Here is a 20,566-nt window from a genome sequence, read left to right on the forward strand (position 1 = left end):
GTTAACTGACAAAGTGCTACTGCATCGAGATTCTCACATTCTAAAAAATGGATGGACTGAATTAGAGTACTGACAGCTCACAAAAGGTTCAGAATGGAATAAATCTACCTCTCATATTTTAAAATTCAGATTCATATGAAATAAATGGGTGCAATAGATTTCTTCTTTAGGACCTATGTGAGAACAAGCATTGAGGAATGGTAACTGAAAAGCTGCCAAAGTGGTATAAAAGTGGTTTTCAGACTTGTGATGGCACATATTAGTATGATTAATAAGACTTCTTACTGCAAGATCAAGTCACACACAGCATACGGTAAAAGTGTCTTTTCCATTCTTCCATGTTTCCTTCTTTGTCCCCACCATCTCCCACTGATTAGGGATTACCTGTATTATTCTGCATTCTACTGTCAATATTGTAGTTTTGATCACATGTAAATAAACAATGTGTCACAGTACTTCATAGTCTAACCATCTGACCCTCAACTTCATTTCCATGCCAACAATCTTAAAGGCATATGGGCAAATGTTGATTAAAATATTCAGACTTGAAAAATCATCTGTGGAATAGTCCAACTATTAGATAAATAATTTATTCTTTCCAGGTTTTAACTCTGTGTGTATATGTAAGTGAAGATGGGGGGAAAAAAAGGGAGACTTCCTCTGCCACTAAAATGTGCCTAATACTGAGTAGAGCGGTGAGTGAAAAGGAGGAGAGGGTTTAAGTAGAGTGACTGGAAAAGATAAACAGCTGAGTTGATATTTTGTTTTGAAAGCCCAGGGACATCACCTGAATTCCCATTCATTTTAAAGAAGTGTGTAAAGTGCTTTATATGCTATACGATACATAAAAATATTCAATAAATATTTCTGTAATTGTTATCACTATTATCATGATATTATTTATTATTTAGCATAGTAGAACAGATATATTCAATTCCTCTAATAGCTACATTTATCTACCTAAAATAGGGGGGTATGCCAGTTGTTAAATATGCTCTAATGAATAAAAAATATCAAGATATATGATTATTAGTATCATTATATATCTTTATAAAAGAATTTAAACTTTATAAACATCTAATTTGAGTCTACTAAAAGCTGTCTTATTTTCAACAACTTATTACTTAATGAGCTTATATATTTTTTTATCTTATCTGAAATGTAAACCCATAATAGGTTAAAAAAAACAGAAAAATAATGCTGAAAGTTTCTTGGGAAGAACCACAAATGTGTAGCATTGCATTAATTCACTTTTTAAATACACATTTTATGTCCTATTGTACTCATCCCAGGAAAGAAAGCATAGGAACTGACTAAAGTATTGGACCTTAAAGCCTTTCTGACCATTAAATTGGTTTTCAGGGACTTGCTTTCTATTTGCAAAAATGAAGTCTACTCAGTAAAACAATTTAAATTCATTTCATGGTGATGCTTCTCCTATTATGAACTTTCTGCTGTCCAACTGCTTAATAAAAGAAAAATAGAAGTTGTACTAAAAAATAAAGTTTGAAATAATCATATATGTAATTAATATTTAAACTATCTAGTATTTTTTTCATTATATTAGTAGAGCATATTTTGTGTTTAAAAGAAAAATTTTATTAAGACAGATACAAAATATAGAAATTCTATTTCAAGTACAATGAACTTGATATTCGATGAAACATTCTATTTAAATTTGTTCATAAAGAACACACTACTTAAATACTTTTTCTTAATGAGATCACAGGATAACTATTTAACTTACCCATTTCAGGAAAACAGCAAATCAAAATATATAAATAAAATATCAAATAGCAAGATACTCATATGTTTCACACTATAAAAGCACTGTCCCCAAAACTCCATGTTTAACATATACATCTAATTTAATAGTGTACTCTAAAAAGTTATTTTTAGCTGAAAGTTCCCAGAAAAATAATTTTTATCAACTGAATAGCTTTAACTAAGTATTTTGGAGTGACCATTTAATAATAGATTTGTTGAGTTATTGTTTACATAATTTGGCAAAAGTTATACCATATAAACATTTTCTTGTTTCCATGCACCAATCAAAGTAGGCCATCTTTGTTGTGTATTTTTCTCACATGTAAACTTGAATCAGTGATTTTTGATAACAGTACAATTACCAACTATTTTATTCTCTTCAATTGGTTAGAAATAAATTAGTTTAACCCACTACAATTAATATTGGAATAATTGTCAGATGGTAAAAATGCCACACAACTATATTAGATGCAAACTTTCAGTATATTCTTAACCAAAAAAAGACAGGGATACACCCATGTCTGGAAAAAATACCTTCTTAATTTAACAAGCAATTACCTAAACACTAAAGCATGAAATTTTATGGGTCCCATTATTATCTTTATCCACAGTGCGTGTTTCTGAAAGTCATTAAATTAAATAGGTCTTCAGAAAAGCTGGGTACTCTCTGACCTTTCATAGAAGTGAATTTTGTAAGTGAAATTAGGGTCCATTAGTAAAGCACCTAATGTTTTCTTAATATTAATAGTCATTAATTTTCCTTATGTCCATATTTTCTGACAGAAGATAAAATCAAGCATTTCATTACTTTTAAAATGGTAGATTTTTATCTTCTATTTAGTAGTTCCAGTCAGTATTATTCCTGCCTAATCTTTAGGACTCTCAATAAAACTTTTCTGGCCTGCATTGTATTTTCTTAACATAAAAGCCCAGCAAAGGAAAAAAGTATTCTAAATGAGCAAGACTTAGCTCCGGAGGAAGTTATTTAAATTACCATCATAAAAGGGAAAGGATGCCTACTCCTAAGGAATACTATGAAAGAGGCAAAAATCATTAATCAACTACTCAAAAAATTATTAGACACTTAACTAAAGATCCAAGATGTTTAAAACATACATTCACATAAGCCCCTCATATTTGTCAGGCACAGCTACAAGACCTGAGTATATACTGAGCACAAGATAATTCCCTATTATATGGAGCTCATAATGTAACAAAAGTGAATATATTAGATAATTAGATGTAAAAAGCACAAACATCAAGCTTATTCACAAATATACAGTATTTAAGATAATCTAATAACTGGAATGAGATATACAAATAGAACACTAAAACATATGAATACATCAATCCATCCCCCTAAAATGTATGGATATAAAAATATATGTGTATACACACACATACACATTCTTCCCAAATTTTAACAGATTGAACTCAATCTTAATCCTAATGCCACCCCAGTCTTTCAATAAAAACTGACAAAGTGAATCTAAAATTTATATGAAAATACAGGATCTAGAATAGCTAAACAATTTTTAAAAAAGAAAAACAAATTTGGAAGACTAATCGATCTGACTTTAAGAACTTAAACTTGCAGCAATCAAGAGTGTGGTATTAGTATTAGCATAAGGATAAACAAATAAGTGAATGGAACAGAATATAGAAACAGACCCACAATTATAGAGTGAAATTGATTTTCAACAAAAATGCCAAAGAAATTCAATGAAGAATGAAAACTCTTTCTAAGAATGGTTATAGAATAATGAATATTTACTGAAAAGAAAATTAATCTCTAGCTCCTACCTCACAGAATGTGAGCTTGAAAATACAAGTTCTAAATCTTTAAAGGTTTTAGAAGAAAAGAGAATATTTCTTTAACTTGGAAGTAGGCAATGGTATCTTAGACAAAATATCAAAAGCAGTATTCTAAAAAAGATAAATTAAGACTTTATCAAAATTTAAAACTTCTGCTCATCCAAGACACAATTAAGAAATTGAAGAATTAAGCCATAAACTAGAAAAAATATTCAAAATATTCTGACAAAAGATTTGTATACAATATATAAAGAACTCTTCAGTTCAGTTCAGTTCAGTTGCTCTTTGCGACCCCATGAATCACAGCACGCCAGGCCTCCCTGTCCATCACCAACTCCAGGAGTTCACTCAAACTCATGTCCATCGAGTCGGTGATGCCATCCAGCCATCTCATTCTCTGTCATCCCCTTCTCCTCCCGCCCCCAACCCTTCCCAGCATCAGAGACTTTTCCAGTGAGTCAGCTCTTCGCATGAGGTGGCCAAAGTATTGGAGCTTCAGCTTTAGCATCAGTCCTTCCAACGAACACCCAGGATTGATCTCCTTTAGAACGGACTGGTTGGATCTCCTTGCAGTCCAAGGGGCGCTCAAGAGTCTTCTCCAGCACCACAGTTCAAAAGCATCAATTCTTCGGCAATCAGCCTTCTTCACAGTCCAACTCTCACATCCATACATGACCACTGGAAAAACCATAGCCTTGACTAGACAGACCTTTGTTGGCAAAGTAATGTCTCTGCTTTTTAATATACTATCTAGGTTGGTCATAACTTTCCTTCTAAGGAGTAACTCACAAATAAGACAACTAATTCAAAAAAAAAAAAAAAAGGCAAAAGACTTAGACAGAAAGCAGGATGGATGAATGGCCAATAAACAAAAAAAATGTTATCAGTATCATTAGTCATCAGGAAAATGAATATCAAAACTACAACAAGTTGCCATTATACAACCACTAAAATGGCTGAAATTTAAAAGTCTGACAAAACTCAATGTTGGTGGTAACGTGAAGGAATTAGAGCTCTCATATATTTCTTTTGAGAACATAAAATGACTCAACTTGAATGTTGGAAAATGGACTAGTAGTTTCCTAAACGTCTACCCTTTATAAAATTACATTCTTAAACCAGTCAATCCTAAAGGAAATCAACCCGGAATATTCATTGGAAGAACTGATGCTGAAGCTGAAGCTCCAATACTTTTGCCACCTGATACGAAGAGTCAACTCACTGGAAAAGACTCTGATACTGGGAAAGATCGGAAGCAAAAAGGAGAAGGGGACAGCAGAGGATGAGATGGTTAGATATCATCACCAACTCAATGGACATGAATTTGGGCAAACTCTGGGAGACAGTGGAGGACAGGGGAGCCTGGCATGCTGCAGTCCATGAGACCACAAAGAAACATGACTTAGTGACCGAACAACAAGTTTTTACCAAAAGGAAAGAAAACACACTTTTACAAAAAGACTTGTACACAAATGTTCATAGCAGTATCATTCACAATAACTATAGCTGAAAAACAACTCAATAGAAAAAGGGTAATAAATACATTCTGGTACACACTATACAATGGGACACTACTTAGCAAATAAATAATTCAGATATCATCACCGACTCAATGGACATGAATTAGAGCAAACTCCGGGAGACAGTGGAAGACAGAGAAGCCTGTCATGCTGCAGTCCATGGGGTCGCAAACAGTCAGACACAACTGAGTGACTCAACTGAACTAGCAATAAAAGGGAACAAATTACTCATAAATGAAAATATCACAGATAAATTTTACAGACTTTAGATGAGCAGAAGAAGCCAAACACAAATAAATGAACATTCTGTGATTCCATTTATGAAGTTCTCCAACTGGCAAAACTAATTTAAAGTGGAAAATAAAATCAGAATATTAATTGCCAGGGCAGGGAATGACAAAGAGACACTAAAGAAATCTCTGGATAGACAGCAATGTTCTATGAGTTGGGAGGTTATAAGACCATTTGTTTGTCAAAATCATGTAGCTAAGATATGCACATTTCAATTTATATAAATTATAACTCAAAAAATGATAAAAATAATAAATGGAATGTGGGGTAGAGTGTGGGTGGAAACAAATGAAATAATGGCAGAAAGTTGATAAGTGTTGAAATTGTCTGACTGGCTCATGGGGTTCATTATTCTATTTTGTTTACTTTCTATATGATTGATATTTGTTTAGAATTAAAAACTTAATATATGTAAACAAATAAATAAATTGCCTTATACCTGACTTCTGGAAAAGATACTACTCTTGGGTCTTTCTTCAGTGTTACTGATGCTGCTAATAATAAAATTGATGAAGATGATAATGCTATTCCACCCACTTAATAATACTGTGTACTAGACACAATGCTCATTACACTGTGATGAATAAGACAAGCACAATCTTTCTCTCTCAGATGTATAAACAAAATGAATAAGGAAATAAAACATATGCATATATATATATCTCCATAAACTGCAGTGAGTGTTCTGAAAGGAGGATAAAAAAGGATGTTTTAATATAGAATATTGATTTAATCCTTCTGAAAGTGAAAGTCGCTCAGTCATATCTGACTCTTTGCAACCCCGTGGAATTCTCCAGGTCAGAATACTGGAATGGGTAGCCTTTCCCTAGGATATCTTCCCAACCCAGGGATCGAACTCAGTTCTCCTGCTTTTCAGGTGGATTTTTTACCAGCTGAGCCACTTTACTGAGCACTTATCATGTGATAGATATTGGGTTAAACACTTTAAAATGATGCCCTCAAGGATAATGTCACCCCACTCACATATGTGAAAACTGAGAGATAATTATATTTTTATTGCTAATAAGTGGCAGACAGCATGCACTTGTGCTACTCTATCCTTAATACCTGACTTGATATTATTATCCATCCTGAGTAAAAGTTTGACTGGGCTTAGTAAGTAATGAAGAATTTGATAACAACATATGTGTTCCCTTCAAGGACCTAATTGTTCCATAAGGATGATTGCAGCCATGAAATTAAAAGACGTTTACTCCTTGGAAGGAAAGTTATGACCAACCTAGATAGCATATTAAAAAGGCAACAAAGGCCCATCTAGTCAAGGCTATGGTTTTTCCCGTGGTCATGTATGGATGTGAGAGTTGGACTGTGAAGAAAGCTGATCACTGAAGAATTGATGCTTTTGAACTGTGGTGCTGGAGGAGACTCTGGAGAGTCCCTTGGACTGCAAGGAGATCCAACCAGTCCATTCTAGAGGAGATCAATCCTGGGTGTTCATTGGAAGGACTGATGCTAAAGCTGAAACTCCAATACTTTGGCCACCTCATGTGACTATTAGACTCAATGGACATGAGTTTGAGTGAACTCCGGGAGTTGGTGATGGACAGGGAGGCCTGGCGTGCTGTGATTCATGGGGTCGCAAAGAGTCGGACACGACTGAGCGACTGAACTGAACTGAACTGAATTGAACTGAATGAGATAAGCCAGCCTGTAAGATTATGCAGGATATAATGCTCTCCCTAGTTCCATTATGTCCCTCCATCCAGTCTACTTTCCATACAGGAGCCACTTTACATTACGGTTCTCCTCAAAATTATCCATTAGCCACACATCCCACTTAGAGAAAAAACAGAAAATTCTAACAAAGGCCTCTACCACTTATCCAATGGATCTAGTCACTATGGTCACCTTACTCATCCTCCAACAAGCTAAGCTGTCTCCAACATAGGTTCTTTGTATTTCCCTTTCCTTCTTCCTGGAATTCCCTTTTCCCAATGACACATGGCCTTCTCCTTCAGTTTTTCCAGATAACTGAGAAGACTTCTCTCACTATTCTGTTTAAAGCAGTGTGTCATTTATATGTCTCCTTTACTTGTGTTCTTTTTCTGCATAGCACCTACTGTCACCTGATTCAACATGTTCTGTCAACATCCACATGTAGTTAGTGGCCATCTCATTGGACAGCACAACTTAGAGAGGTTAAACAGCAAGAACATAAGCTTGTCCATGAGGCAGAAGGAGGAGGCAGAAAAGCACGTTCTCACAGCATGGGAGGGAGGAGAAAAATGAAAAATAGGGTGCCCACTTGACTAGAATAGTGAGGGTGAAAGCCAAATTGCAGATATTAAGTACAAGGCCAATGTTGCTTTTAGTAGTAAGACATCCAATTAAGAATAGTTGCAATATCTACATCAGGGGGTCTCCAACCTCTGGGATCTAATGCCTTATGATCTGAGGTGGAGTTAATGTAATAAAAACAGAAATAATGTGCACAAAAAAATGTAATTAGCTTGGATCATCCCGAAACCATCCTTCCCACCCCAACAGGTACATTGAAAACTTGTCTTCCATGAAACCACTCCCTGGTGCCTAGAAGGTTGGGGACCACTAATCTACATTATACATTATTAGCAAGAGACACAAAATGCTAATCAAGATACAAAAGAAAATCAAGGTTTCAAATCAATAAAATTAGTAATTTTTTATTCACCTCACATTGAGGTGAATATTGTGGCAGGTAAGCTACCAAATAAACCAAGGTTTGTGCTGCTGCTGCTGCTGCTGCTAAGTCGCTTCAGTCGTGTCCAACTCTTGCGACCCCAGAGACGGCAGCCCACCAGGCTCCCCCGTCCCCAGGATTCTCCAGGCAAGAATACTGGAGTGGGTTGCCATTTCCTTCTCCAACATATGAAAGTGAAAAGTGAAAGTGAAGTCACTCAGTTGTTTCTGACTCTTAGCGATCCCATGGACCGCAGCCTACCAGGCTCCTCCATCCATGGGATTTTCCAGTCAAGAGTATTGGAGTGGGGTGTCATTGCCTAAGGTTTATGAAATAATGTCTTAACTGTGAAAGATATCTCTCAGTGATGTTTTCAGTGTTCATGCAACTAACATTTTTCTGCAAATATGAGAGAAGTCACTTCAATTCTAGACCTCCGAACTTAATTTGTTGGGGCTCCCCTGGTGGCTCAGTGGTGGAGAATCCGCCTGCCAATGTGGGACACACATAGGTTTAATCTCTGATCTGGGAAGATACCACATGCCACAGAGCAACTAAACCCATGTGCCACAAGTACTGAGCCTGTGCTCTAGAGCCTGGGGGCTGCAGCTACTGAGCCCATGCACCACAACTACTGAAGCCCATGTGCCCTAGAGACCCTGCTCCACAAAAAGAGAAGCCGCTACAATGAGAAGCCTATACACCACAACTAGACAGTAGTCCCCCACTCATCACAACTAGAGAAAAGCCCATGCAGCAATGAAGAGCCAGCACAGCAAAAAATAAATAAAATGACCAAAAAATAACAATTGGGCCACATTTCAATATAAAAGTACAGTTAGATTCTAATCTTCCAACAAAGAATGTCAAACTACTACTCACATAATTCGTCTCCAGTATCCAGTATGAAATATTAATATATCCAGTGTAACTATGAACCTTTTTAATAGTTATTTTTCCCTTAAAAACACCTATAAAGTAATTTTCCAAGCAGTTTTATCCCAAACCTTTTCATATCAATATATAATTGACACATAACATTATATCATATTCAGCTGTACAATATACTGACTGGATGTTTACATATATTGCAAAATAATCACGATAAGTCTGGTTAACATCCACTATTATACATACAGATATACCATACACTAAATTTTACATCTTAAAAGATAATCTACATTTGCAGCAAATAAGGGAAACCCTCTGTTCTAAAACTGCCACTGCTTAGAGAAAAAGACAATTTCTTTTTTTAATTATAGCAACTCAATTGTTTTACAGTGAAATATTTTCCCTTTTCATTTCTTCCTCATGCTTCATCATTGGCGATTTCAAAAATAATAATGATGTGATAATTTTTAAAAATCTAGGGATGACAGCCTTTAGAGATATTGATAATAATAGCTGACATTTTCAAAGCACTTTGTGATTTACCAGTTCTTTAATGTAGACTGTCTTGTTTAATTATCACATTACTCCCTAGGAGTTAATAATATTATGCATAATTATTCCCAGTATAACAATAAGGAAACTGAGTTAATAAGTAGCAGAATATTGGAAGCCAGGTATTTGACTTTTAGTACAGTACTCTTTCCATGGCAAATTTCCCCTAGACAAATATTAAGCTTATACTTATATGATTTTGCTGATTTTTCCAGATACATCACTAAATGCTACCAGTTTAATCAAGGTAATATAAAACACATCTGTAACCTGATTCTTTTTACACATTAAATATTAATTATTATATTAACATTTGACACTACATTCATCCTGCTTTAAGAAATAGGCTTAATCTTAAAAAAGTAAACCTTAATGTAAACTCCTTAAAGAGAATCCCATGTTTAGCACTTAATTGTTACTGGGAAAATAGCCTCACAAATCAAACTGAAAAACCTGTGTGATGCGCCTTTGGAGTAAAATCTCCCCAACCTCATCTGCATCATAAAAAAGTCTTTCCCAATCCAGGGCTTGGCACAGGACTCAAGGATCCTGAGAAATGCCATGGAATTCAGTTCTCAGTGGATCAGGGCTGTGATGCTGGGGAAGAGACAGACACGTTCTCACACATGTAAGGAGACCCGCTGTGTGGTGTATGTCATGTGCTACGAGGTCCATCTCCAACAGACCATTAAGGGATACAGAATGAAAGGACATGTCTCCCATAGAACGCGATGACCTCATGAATCTTCAGACATTTAGTCCTACTTATCCATTTAAGATATGAGAAAACTGAGACCCAAGGATGAGGGGCTGATCCGAGATGTCTGTGTGATCCAAGCCAATAAGGTCCCAGGCTGAGACTGTTGAAGTTGGAGTTAGAGGAGAAGACTGCGAAGATGAATGCCAGCCAAGGCCAGGACTAGAGGAAAGAGTGTGGGGCCTTGTGTGAATGCAAGGAAGCCTCCCTCTCGGGGCCTTCTTATACAAATATATCCATGGGAAGAAAGATGTATGGGGAGAAACTTTCCTCAAAACTGTGGCTACTCCAGTGCTTTCCAGCAAATGCCTTCTATCCCTTAAAAAAGAAGAAAAAAAAAAAAAACTGTGTGATGAGACTTACAATTTGGGGCAAACTTTTAGCATGACAGAGGTAGTTTTGGGAATTTTGTACAAAATATCAGTCTCCATTTTCCGAGAAAGCATCCAACAAAACAGGCAATATGTGTCATCAAAGAGGGCTGTGAAGCACAATGTGCTTAATATTCATTCAATGATATAAATGTTAAGCATTTATAAAGGGTCAAGCAGCTTTCCTTCAGACTTTCTATGTCAGGTAGATTAAACTAAATAAATATTTTCCTTTTTTAATTTGTGTAAGTTTAATTCTACTGAGTAAGATTGATTTGAGAGATACCATAAGACCACTGAAACTAAAACTATATTTTAGTAAATACATGTAAATCTTAAAAACATTTTCATGCAAAGATGGGCTCGATAAAGGACAGAAATGGTATGGACCTAACAGAAGCAGAAGATATTAAGAAGAGGTGGCAGGAATACACAGAAGAACTGTACAAAAAAGATCTTCCCGACCAAGATAGTCACGATAATGTGATCACTGACCTAGAGCCAGACATCTTGGAATGTGAAGTCAAGTGGGCCTTAGAAAGCATCACTACGAACAAAGCTAGTGGAGGTGATGGAATTCCAGTTGAGCTATTTCAAGTCTTGAAAGATGATGCTGTGAAAGTGCTGCACTCAATATGCCAGCAGATTTGGAAAACTCAGCAGTGGCCACAGGACTGGAAGAGGTCAGTCTTCATTCCAATCCCAAAGAAAGGCAATGCCAAAGAATGCTCAAACTACCGCACAATTGCACTCATCTCACACGCTAGTAAAGTCATGCTCAAAATTCTCCAAGCCAGGCTTCAGCAGTATGTAAACCGTGAACTCCCAGATGTTCAAGCAGGTTTTAGAAAAGGCAGAGGCACCAGAGATCAAATTGCCAACATCCGCTGGATCATGGAGAAAGCAAGAGAGTTCCAGAAAAACATCTATTTCTGCTTCATTGACTATGCCAAAGCCTTTGACTGTGTGGATCACAATAAACTGTGGAACATTCTGAAAGAGATGGGAATCCCAGACCACCTGACCTGCCTCTTGAGAAACCTGTATGCAGGTCAGGAAGCAACAGTTAGAACCGGTCATGGAACAACAGACTGGTTCCAAATAGGAAAAGGTGTACGTCAAGGTTGTATATTGTCACCTTGCTTATTTAACTTATATGCAGAGTACATCATGAGGAACGCTGGGCTGGAAGAAGCACAAGCTGGAATCAAGATTGCTGGGAGAAATATCAATAACCTTAGATATGCAGATGACACTACCCTTATGGCAGAAAGTGAAGAGGAACTCAAAAGCCTCTTGATGAAAGTGAAAGAGGAGAGTGAAAAGGTTGGCTTGAAGCTCAACATTCAGAAAACAAAGATCATGGCATCTGGTCCCATCACTTCATGGGAAATAGATGGAAAAACAATGGAAACAGTGTCAGACTTTGTTTTTTTGGGCTCCAAAATCACTGCAGATGCTGATTGCAGCCATGAAATTAAAAGACGCTTGCTCCTTGGCAGGAAAGTTATGACCAACCTTGATAGTATATTAAAAAGCAGAGACATTACTTTGCCGACCAAGGTCCGTCTAGTCAAGGCAATGGTTTTTCCCGTGGTCATGTATGGATGTGAGAGTTGGACTGTGAAGAAAGCTGATCGCCGAAGAATCGATGCTTTTGAACTGTGGTGTTGGAGAAGACTCTTGAGAGTCCCTTATACTGCAAGGAGATCCAACCAGTCCATTCTAAAGGAGATCAATCCTGGATGTTCATTGGAGGGACTGATGCTAAAGCTGAAACTCCAATACTTTGGCCACCTCATGAGACGAGTTGACTCACTGGAAAAGACTCTGATGCTGGGAAAGGTTGGGGGCGGGAGAAGAAGGGGACGACGGAGAATGAGATGGCTGGATGGCATCACCGACTCTGTGGACATGAGTTTGAGTGTACTCCGGGAGTTGGTGATGGACAGGGAGGCCTGGCGTGCTGTGATTCATGGGGTCGCGGAGAGTCGGACACGACTGAGCGACTGAACTGAACTGAACTGAACTGAACTGAACCTGATACTAACCTAGACAGCATATTAAAAAGCAGAGACATTACTTTGCCAACAAAGGTCCATCTAGTCAAGGGTATGGTTTTTCCAGTCATCACGTATGGGTGTGAGAGTTGGACTATAAAGAAAACTGAGTGCCGAAGAATTGATGCTTTTGAACTGTGGTGCTGGAGAAGACTCTTGAGAGTCCCTTGGACTGCAAGGAGATCCAACCAGTCCATCCTAAAGGAGATCAATCCTCAGTGTTCATTGGAAGGACTGATGTTGAAGTTGAAACTCCAATACTTTGGCCACCTGCTGCGGACAGCTGACTCATTTGAAAAGACCCTGATGCTGGGAAAGATTGAGGGCAGGAGGAAAAGGGGACGACAGGGGATGAGATGGTTGGATGGCATCACTGACTCGATGGATATGAGTTTGGGTGGACTCCGGGAGTTGGTGATGGACAGGGAGGCCTGGTGTGCTGTGGTTCATGGAGTTGCAAAGAGTCGGACACGACTGAGAGACTGAACTGAACTGAACTGAATCTGATATTTTAGTAAACATGAATAAGAGATTTCATTTGAGTGATATCTGTATGAATCATGCTTTTTAACATTAAGTCAATAATTTTCACAGACAATAGTTTGTATCATTTTGATTATAGTCATTAAATATAATAGTCAATAAACAACCAGTAATAAAAATGATTATTTCGTATTACTGGGACAAAACTCACTGCAGAAAAAAGGTTCTATATATTCAAAAGAAATTATCAAACTCAAGCAATAATTCAAAGGAGATCAAGATCTGAAACAGTATTCCAGGCAGCACTCTGAAAAATCTGCTGTGTCAAATTGGGAATTTGACATCCATTAGGCATCTATACAGAATCATAGTAAGTGTCAGAGCCAAGAGTGCAAACCACTTCTGAGAATAGAGAGGATGCTGGTTCTAGTAGCATCATTCTGTGGATCATCATACACTTCTATCCAAAACCCCAAATAGTTTATGCATAGATAATATGATGGAGGAGGATATGGCAATCCACTCCTGTACCCCTGCCTGGAGAATTTCATGGACAGAGGAGCCTGGCAGGCTACCATCCATGGGATCACAAGAGTCAGACACGACTGACTGTCTAACACACACAGATAATATGAAATTTTTATAACTTGCAAAATACAATTCTACAAGTGCAAATAATGACTGATAATCATACACATTATTTTTATTTACTGCCACCTTTAAAAAATAGAAGCTTATTTTAAATGTTTCCTTCTGTTTGCAATACAGTCTTGTTTCTTTAAGCTTTTTTTACGAAGTTCTTAGAAATACTACATTCCTATACGGTAGTTCCGTTTATCTGATTTTTTGTTTTAATATGATTCTTTTAACAGAGAAACCTCTCTTTAAATGTTTAATAAAAATTAACAAACAAAGCATAAACTGTCTCTACTCCATATCTAAGTATTGATTTTTCATCTAACATTGTCTTAGATGAGTAGATTCACCTCAAGTCAACACATTCACATATTTGTCTTTGCCAGAATAACACTGCCCATTTATCTAAATCTGTTTGCCAAAAAATTGATTGTCTTTCATTAATTTTAGAATGAGAGAAACCTGCAGAGAGATTTGCTTTCTGTTAAGTTTCTCCACTGTGCATAAATTCATGCTACAAAATTACAAAATAACAGCTTTCTTTGGGGAATTTTCAAATACTGAAATTCCTCTACTAAGAGTACACTGGGGCTTCCAGGTAGAACTAGTGGTAAAGAATTTGGCTACCAATGCAGGAGACACAAGAGACATGGGTTCAATCCCTGGGTTGGAGGATACCCTGGAGAAGGAAATGGTAACCTGCTCCAGTATTCTTACCTGGAAAATTCCATGGACAGAGGAGCCTGGCAGGCTACAGTCAATGGGGTTCTTTCTTCCTCTAGTTTTTCTATAATTTTATTATTATTTCAGAAATCAGCTTACTCTCATGGGAGAAGATTTCCACAAACCATATAACTTTCAAAATACATAGGAAGCAAATGAAAGTCAAAGTGAAAAGAACTGGGCTTCCCTGATAGCTCAGTTGGTAAAGAATCCACCTGCAATGCAGAAGACCCCAGTTCAATTCCTGGGTTGGGAAGATCCACTGGAGAAGGGATAGGCAACCCACTCCAGTATTCTTGGGCTTCCCTTGTGGCTCAGCTGGTAAAGAATCCTTCTGCAATGCAGGAGACCTGGGTTCCCACAGGTAGCAAATATTATATAGCACATTAACAACCTCCTGCACAACCCCCCACATCCCACTCTTGATGGTGAATTACAGTTGTGAGTGTTCTGCTCATCTATTCAATTAAGTTTCTGGTGAAGCCTTTCACATTCTTTCCAACTAGCACTGACATATAATTCAGTTCTCCAGAACTAAAGCTCTGGTGCATAAACCACCATCCATATAGTAGCAAATTCAAGCCTTATTTTCATTTAGTCCAAAGTAGAAAAAAAAAGTCATTATAAAATAACATACTCAGCTGCTTGTTTATAGTGCTTCAAATCTTTCTTCAAAATCTTGTTCTCATTTTCTAAAAGCATGTTCTGAGTGTAGACATCTGGAACAATCCCACCATCTCTAAGTTCAGTTATTCCCTTCTGTATTAACTCATACCTAGGATAAAATCAAACAAAAGACTTCATATTGTTTCTTTCTACTAAATTGGTTTAACTTATGTACATTTCAAAAAGTTAAGTATAAGGGAATGCTTAGTAATAAGTTGCAATATTACTTTTTAAACTAAAATGTCAATATTCATAATATATTTTTAAAATGAAATGCTAAGTATTAATATCATCATGGTGCATAAAATATAACTTAACAGCTTCTATGCTCTAGGCACTAGTCCAGACACTGGTGAAATTAACAAAACTGTCTAAGTCTCTACCTATCTAATGGAGTTTCCATTCTAGTATGGATGGTGACACGTTCTATGAATTAAAGCGAGATAAGAAAAACAGACACTAAAGTAAAGCGTGATGTGCTTTTTTATCTAAGGCAGGAGAGAAAGTATAATGGACTATCTGATCAGGGACCTAAAGGAAAAGAGAGACTAAGCCATGTGGATATGTGGGAGAGAGGCACTCTCGGCTGACAGAAAAACATGTGTAAAGGCCCTGAGATAAGGAGGTGTTTGACATGTACAATGTAAAGCAAAAAGTCAGTACATCTGGAGGAGTATCTGGAAATGGAGCCAAATAAGTGAGCAGGAACAAGAGTGGTGAGAGATAAGTCAGGAAAGACAGCAGGGAGCCAGAAACACGAATGTGATTTTACTCTGAATTAGACCAAAGTCATTGGAAGGCTTTGAGAGACAAGAGACACTGAACAGATTTATGTTTAATAAGGATTAACCTACCGTCTCTCTGAAGAAACTGGCTCTAGAGAATAAAAAGTAGAAGCAGAGAGTCTGCTGCAAGAGTTCAGGAGAGAGACTGGTAGATAAGACAAAATTTGGTAGCAGTAGATTGTGAGAAATGGGTCCCTCCTGGACATGCTGTGAAGATGAAGCCAACAAAATTGGCTTAGAGATCAGATATCATGTTTTAGTTAAAAAAGAAAATTGAGGATGAGTCCAAGGTTTTTGGTTGAGCCACGGACAGACATTTATTCAAATGGGAACAAATGCAATAGGAATGTGGTGTTTAGAGAAATCAAGGAACCGTCTCTATCCATGTTAAATGCACTATGTCCGCTAGGCAATTAAGTGAAAATAAACATTGTAAGTACACATCAAAAGTTAAGGGAAAAGTCAGACATAAAATTTAAATCTGGGATAGATCAGTAAACAGATACACTTTAAAATCACAAGACTGGATAAACGCGTTAGGAAGCAAACGTAAAGTGAAAAGTAAGAAAGTTCTAGGACTGTTTTGAGATTGGGAAGAGAGGAAATACTACCAAACAGAGACTAAGAAAGAGAGGGGTCAGTGAAGCAGTGAAAGAACAGGGGAGTACTGTGGCTGAGGGACCAAATGAAGAAAGTGCTGCAAGAAGAAAGAAATGAATGACAGTGACAAATGATATAAGGAGAAAGAATAGGAAGAATACTAAGGATCAACCACTGAATTTGCCAATGCAAAATCAATGAAAAAAGTTTCAGTAGACTCATGGAGGGGCTTTCCTGGTGGCTCAGATGATAAAGAATCTGCCTGCAATGGGGGAAACCTTGATTCCATTACTGGGTTGGGAAGATCCCATGGAGAAGGGACTAGCAACCCACTCCAGTATTCTTTCCTGGAGAATTTGATGGACAGAGGAGTCTGGCGAGCTACAGTCCATGAAGTCGCAAAGAGTTGGACACAATTGAGTGACTAAGACACACACACACACAGAAATACACAGAGTCATAGAGATGAAAGTGGAACTAGAGTAGGAATGAGAGAGCAGGAAATGAGGAAGTGGCAACAAACTCTTTCAAGGAGATAGACCACAAAAGCAGAGCCTAGGAAATCAGGATGACCCTGAAGAGAAAGTGGAGTTCAGGGTGTTCTGTCTTCTCCTGTGTTTTTAATACATGACATATTATTGTACATCTTATGCTCATGGCAGTGATTCAGCAGAGAGGGAAATCTTTCACAGTGCAGGGGAGAGAGGGGACAACTGCAGGAGTCATGTAGTGAGTAGGTGAGAACATCCAGTAGAGGACAGCTGGCCTCAGATGACAGTGTCTATGGCTCAGCCCTGCAACAAGAGATGGAGAATGCTGAGATCAGAGGCAGTGGGTGGGTAGAAAGGAAACAAGACCTGTGGAACTTCTATTTTCTCAGTGAAATATGAAGGTGCATCAAAAAATCATTTATAAATTGGTTAATAATTTGTTGTAATCGTTATATGTAGCAATTAATAAAGAAAAAAAAGAGCATAGAAAAAACATTTCAAGTAATACAGTTATTAACCAAAATTCCCTACAAACCTTGCTACAGATGAGCTAAATATGAGTTTAAAATATTTAATTTTCAGCATTTTCATATTATACATCTTAGCTTTATATTTTATATTTATATGTGTAATATATACACATTAGTTGTCATATGTTTTGGTTTATGTGTTATATATCTTATCTGATACCAAAAATGAGCAAGAGAACCCTGCTGAATATACAAAAGTTCAAGACAACTGAATCAAGATCAAGTGATATTTGGGCTTCCTTGGTGGCTAAAATGGTAAAGAATCTGCCTTCAACAGAGGAGACCTGGATTTAGTCACTGGGTCTGGAAGATCCCCTGGAGAAGGGAATGGCTACCCACTCTAGTATTCTTGCCTGGAGAACTCCATGGACAGAGAAGCCTGGTGGACTACAGTTTACTATTTGCCAAAACTTACAAAACAACATATATCATTTAATCATAAAATCACTTCTCTATCCATTTGGAATGTGGTTTATACTTATCTCAGAAGAGAAGACATAAGGACTGACTGAAGTACTGGACCATAAAGATTTTCTGACCATAAAATTGGTAGAGGGATGGGATGGGGAGGGAGGTGGGAAGGAGGTTCAGGATGGGGGACATATGTACCTCCATGGCTGATTCATGTCAATGTATGGCAAAAACCACTACAATATTGTAAAGTAATTAGCCTCCAATGAAAATAAACAAATTAATTTTTTTTAAAATTGGCTTTCAGCCACTGGCTTTATTTAATGCAGAAAAAAATCACTAAAATAAATTATTTCAATAAGAAAAAAGTGACATGCAGTCCTTTCAATTAAATTTTATATAAATAAATTAATATGTGGTAAAAGTTGTAATTGCACTACCCACATTTGAGTGATTACATATTACACCAAATTTTATTGACTAAAAGCAGTTATATTTACCTTGTGAAAATTAAACAGACTACTAACTTACAATTTAAGAGAAATTTAAAAAATCAGTTCAGTGCAGTAGCTCAGTTATTTCTGACTCTTTGCGACCCCATGGACTGAAGCACGCCAGGATTTCCTGTCCAAAACCAACTCCCGGAGCTTGCTCAAACTCATGTCTTTCGAGTTGGTGCTACCATCCAACCATCTCATCCTCTGTCGTCCCCTTCTCCTCCTGCCTTCAATCTTTCCTAGCATCAGGGTCTTGCCCAATGAGTCAGTTCTTCGCATCAGGTAGCCAAAGTATTGAAGTTTAAATATTATTAATAAAGCACTATTACCTTTGATGAAATTTTTATTATCACCCAAACTTCAGTGCAATGGTAGAAACAGAAGCTAAACTGCAGAGAAACAAGGATGTAAAGAGTAAAGAAAGAAAATAAAGTCCCTGTTTTACAAAAAACATTTGACTATAAAGGAAAAAAGAGTTGGAATGAGTTGGAGGTAATAAGAGGAGAAAGTAGAGACAAGAATGTACATTTTGGGTGAGTAAGCCCTGACCTTGTTAACAACCAGCAGAACAATCCAGAGGAGGAAAGGAGATGGTTGACATATGCTCAGTCAGGGTAAATAAAATGTACTACCATATTTTCTCCATTGTAACACTTTAATTTTGCCCCCAAGGAAATAATCATTGTTCACTGAGCACTTCTAAATGGACATAAAAATATTACTGACTAAGACTGATGCTAAAGCTGAAACTGCAATACTTTGGCCACCTCATGCAACAAGTTGACTCACTGGAAAAGACTCTGATGCTGGGAAGGATTGGGAGTGGGAGGAGAAGGGGACGACAGAGAATGAGATGGCTGGATGGCATCACCGACTCTGTGGACATGAGTTTGAGTGAACTCCGGGAGTTGGTGATGGACAGGGAGGCCTGGTGTGCTGTGATTCATGGGGTCGCAGAGAGTCGGACACGACTGAGCGACTGAACTGAACTGAACTGAAACCCACAGTATAGACATTTTATGGTTCATAGAACATTTATATATATTTATATATGTTTACATATATATACATTTATATATTTATAGATATAGATATAGATAGATCATGTATAATACTTTTTTGTGTGTAAAGGGCCATAAAATAAACATTTAGAATTTGGGGGGAAAAGAAAAGCTTTCAAGGCCATATGGTCTCTGTTGTGACTAACTTTGCTGTTATATGTAGTAGTGTGACAGCAACTACAGACAAACAGATAATACCTAAAAGAAAGGTCATGGCTGTGCTTCAGTAAAATTTTATTTACCAAAACAGGAGGCAGGTTAGACTTGGCCCCATGGTCTTAGTTTGCTGAGCCCAGATTTAATGGACTTAATGTAATTACTGTTTGAAGAATGAAAAAACATAAGTCAAATTCTACTGCCCAGGTGTTTTGGTTTTTGGAGTTTTGTTTGCTTGCTTTTTGTGGGTTTGTTTTACAAATCAGCAAAAAGGAAACCTTGTTTCATCACCTTTTATAAGATTAAACGAATTTATAGAAATGATAAATTACAAGTGTTCTTCCCCATAATAATAAATTATAAAAATAATATACATGGCAATCCACTCCAGTATTCTTGCCTGGAGAATCCCCATGGACAGATGAGCCTGGCGGGCTACAGTCCATGGGGTCACAAAGTGTCAGACACAACTGAACGACTAAGCACACATTCCTATAGACTTACTACGCATTATAAATAAAGGTTTCTGATCAAAGTAAAACATGTTCCATTTGAAATAAAAATATCCAACACAGTATGATCATTACAAATAATTTGTAATCTCATTACAAACTGGCAGCTAGGGAGCAGAATAAAATTATTTGAACCACAGTATTATTAAACCCAAATAATGAAGAGATATTTATACAAATTTTACTTTAAAATCATAATATTACAATAAATTATATGCTTACTTAGGGTTTCTATAAACCTTAATATTATTGCACTTTTCTGAAATTTCATCTTAATTTAAATTGCTAAATCTAAAAGGATAATATATGGC

The 20,566-nt window shown here is 37.0% G+C and overlaps 1 protein-coding gene across 2 annotated transcripts in view; it reads right to left on the reverse strand.

The window, feature by feature from the left end:
* The window catches only part of SPAG16 (sperm associated antigen 16), a 1,112,034-nt gene that overhangs the window by 1,060,539 nt on the left and 30,929 nt on the right, over positions 1-20,566 (reverse strand). For both annotated transcript variants that reach the window (XM_055398454.2, XM_088842002.1), the window contains exon 5: positions 15,184-15,321. In XM_055398454.2, the coding sequence (XP_055254429.2) occupies positions 15,184-15,321 (138 nt within the window). The remainder of the gene's footprint in view (positions 1-15,183; positions 15,322-20,566) is intronic.

The sequence above is a fragment of the Moschus berezovskii genome, chromosome 2 (genome assembly GCF_049115385.1).
Source record: "Moschus berezovskii isolate FMDL1 chromosome 2, NW_MosBer_1.0, whole genome shotgun sequence".
NCBI classification, from domain to species: Eukaryota; Metazoa; Chordata; class Mammalia; order Artiodactyla; family Moschidae; genus Moschus; species Moschus berezovskii.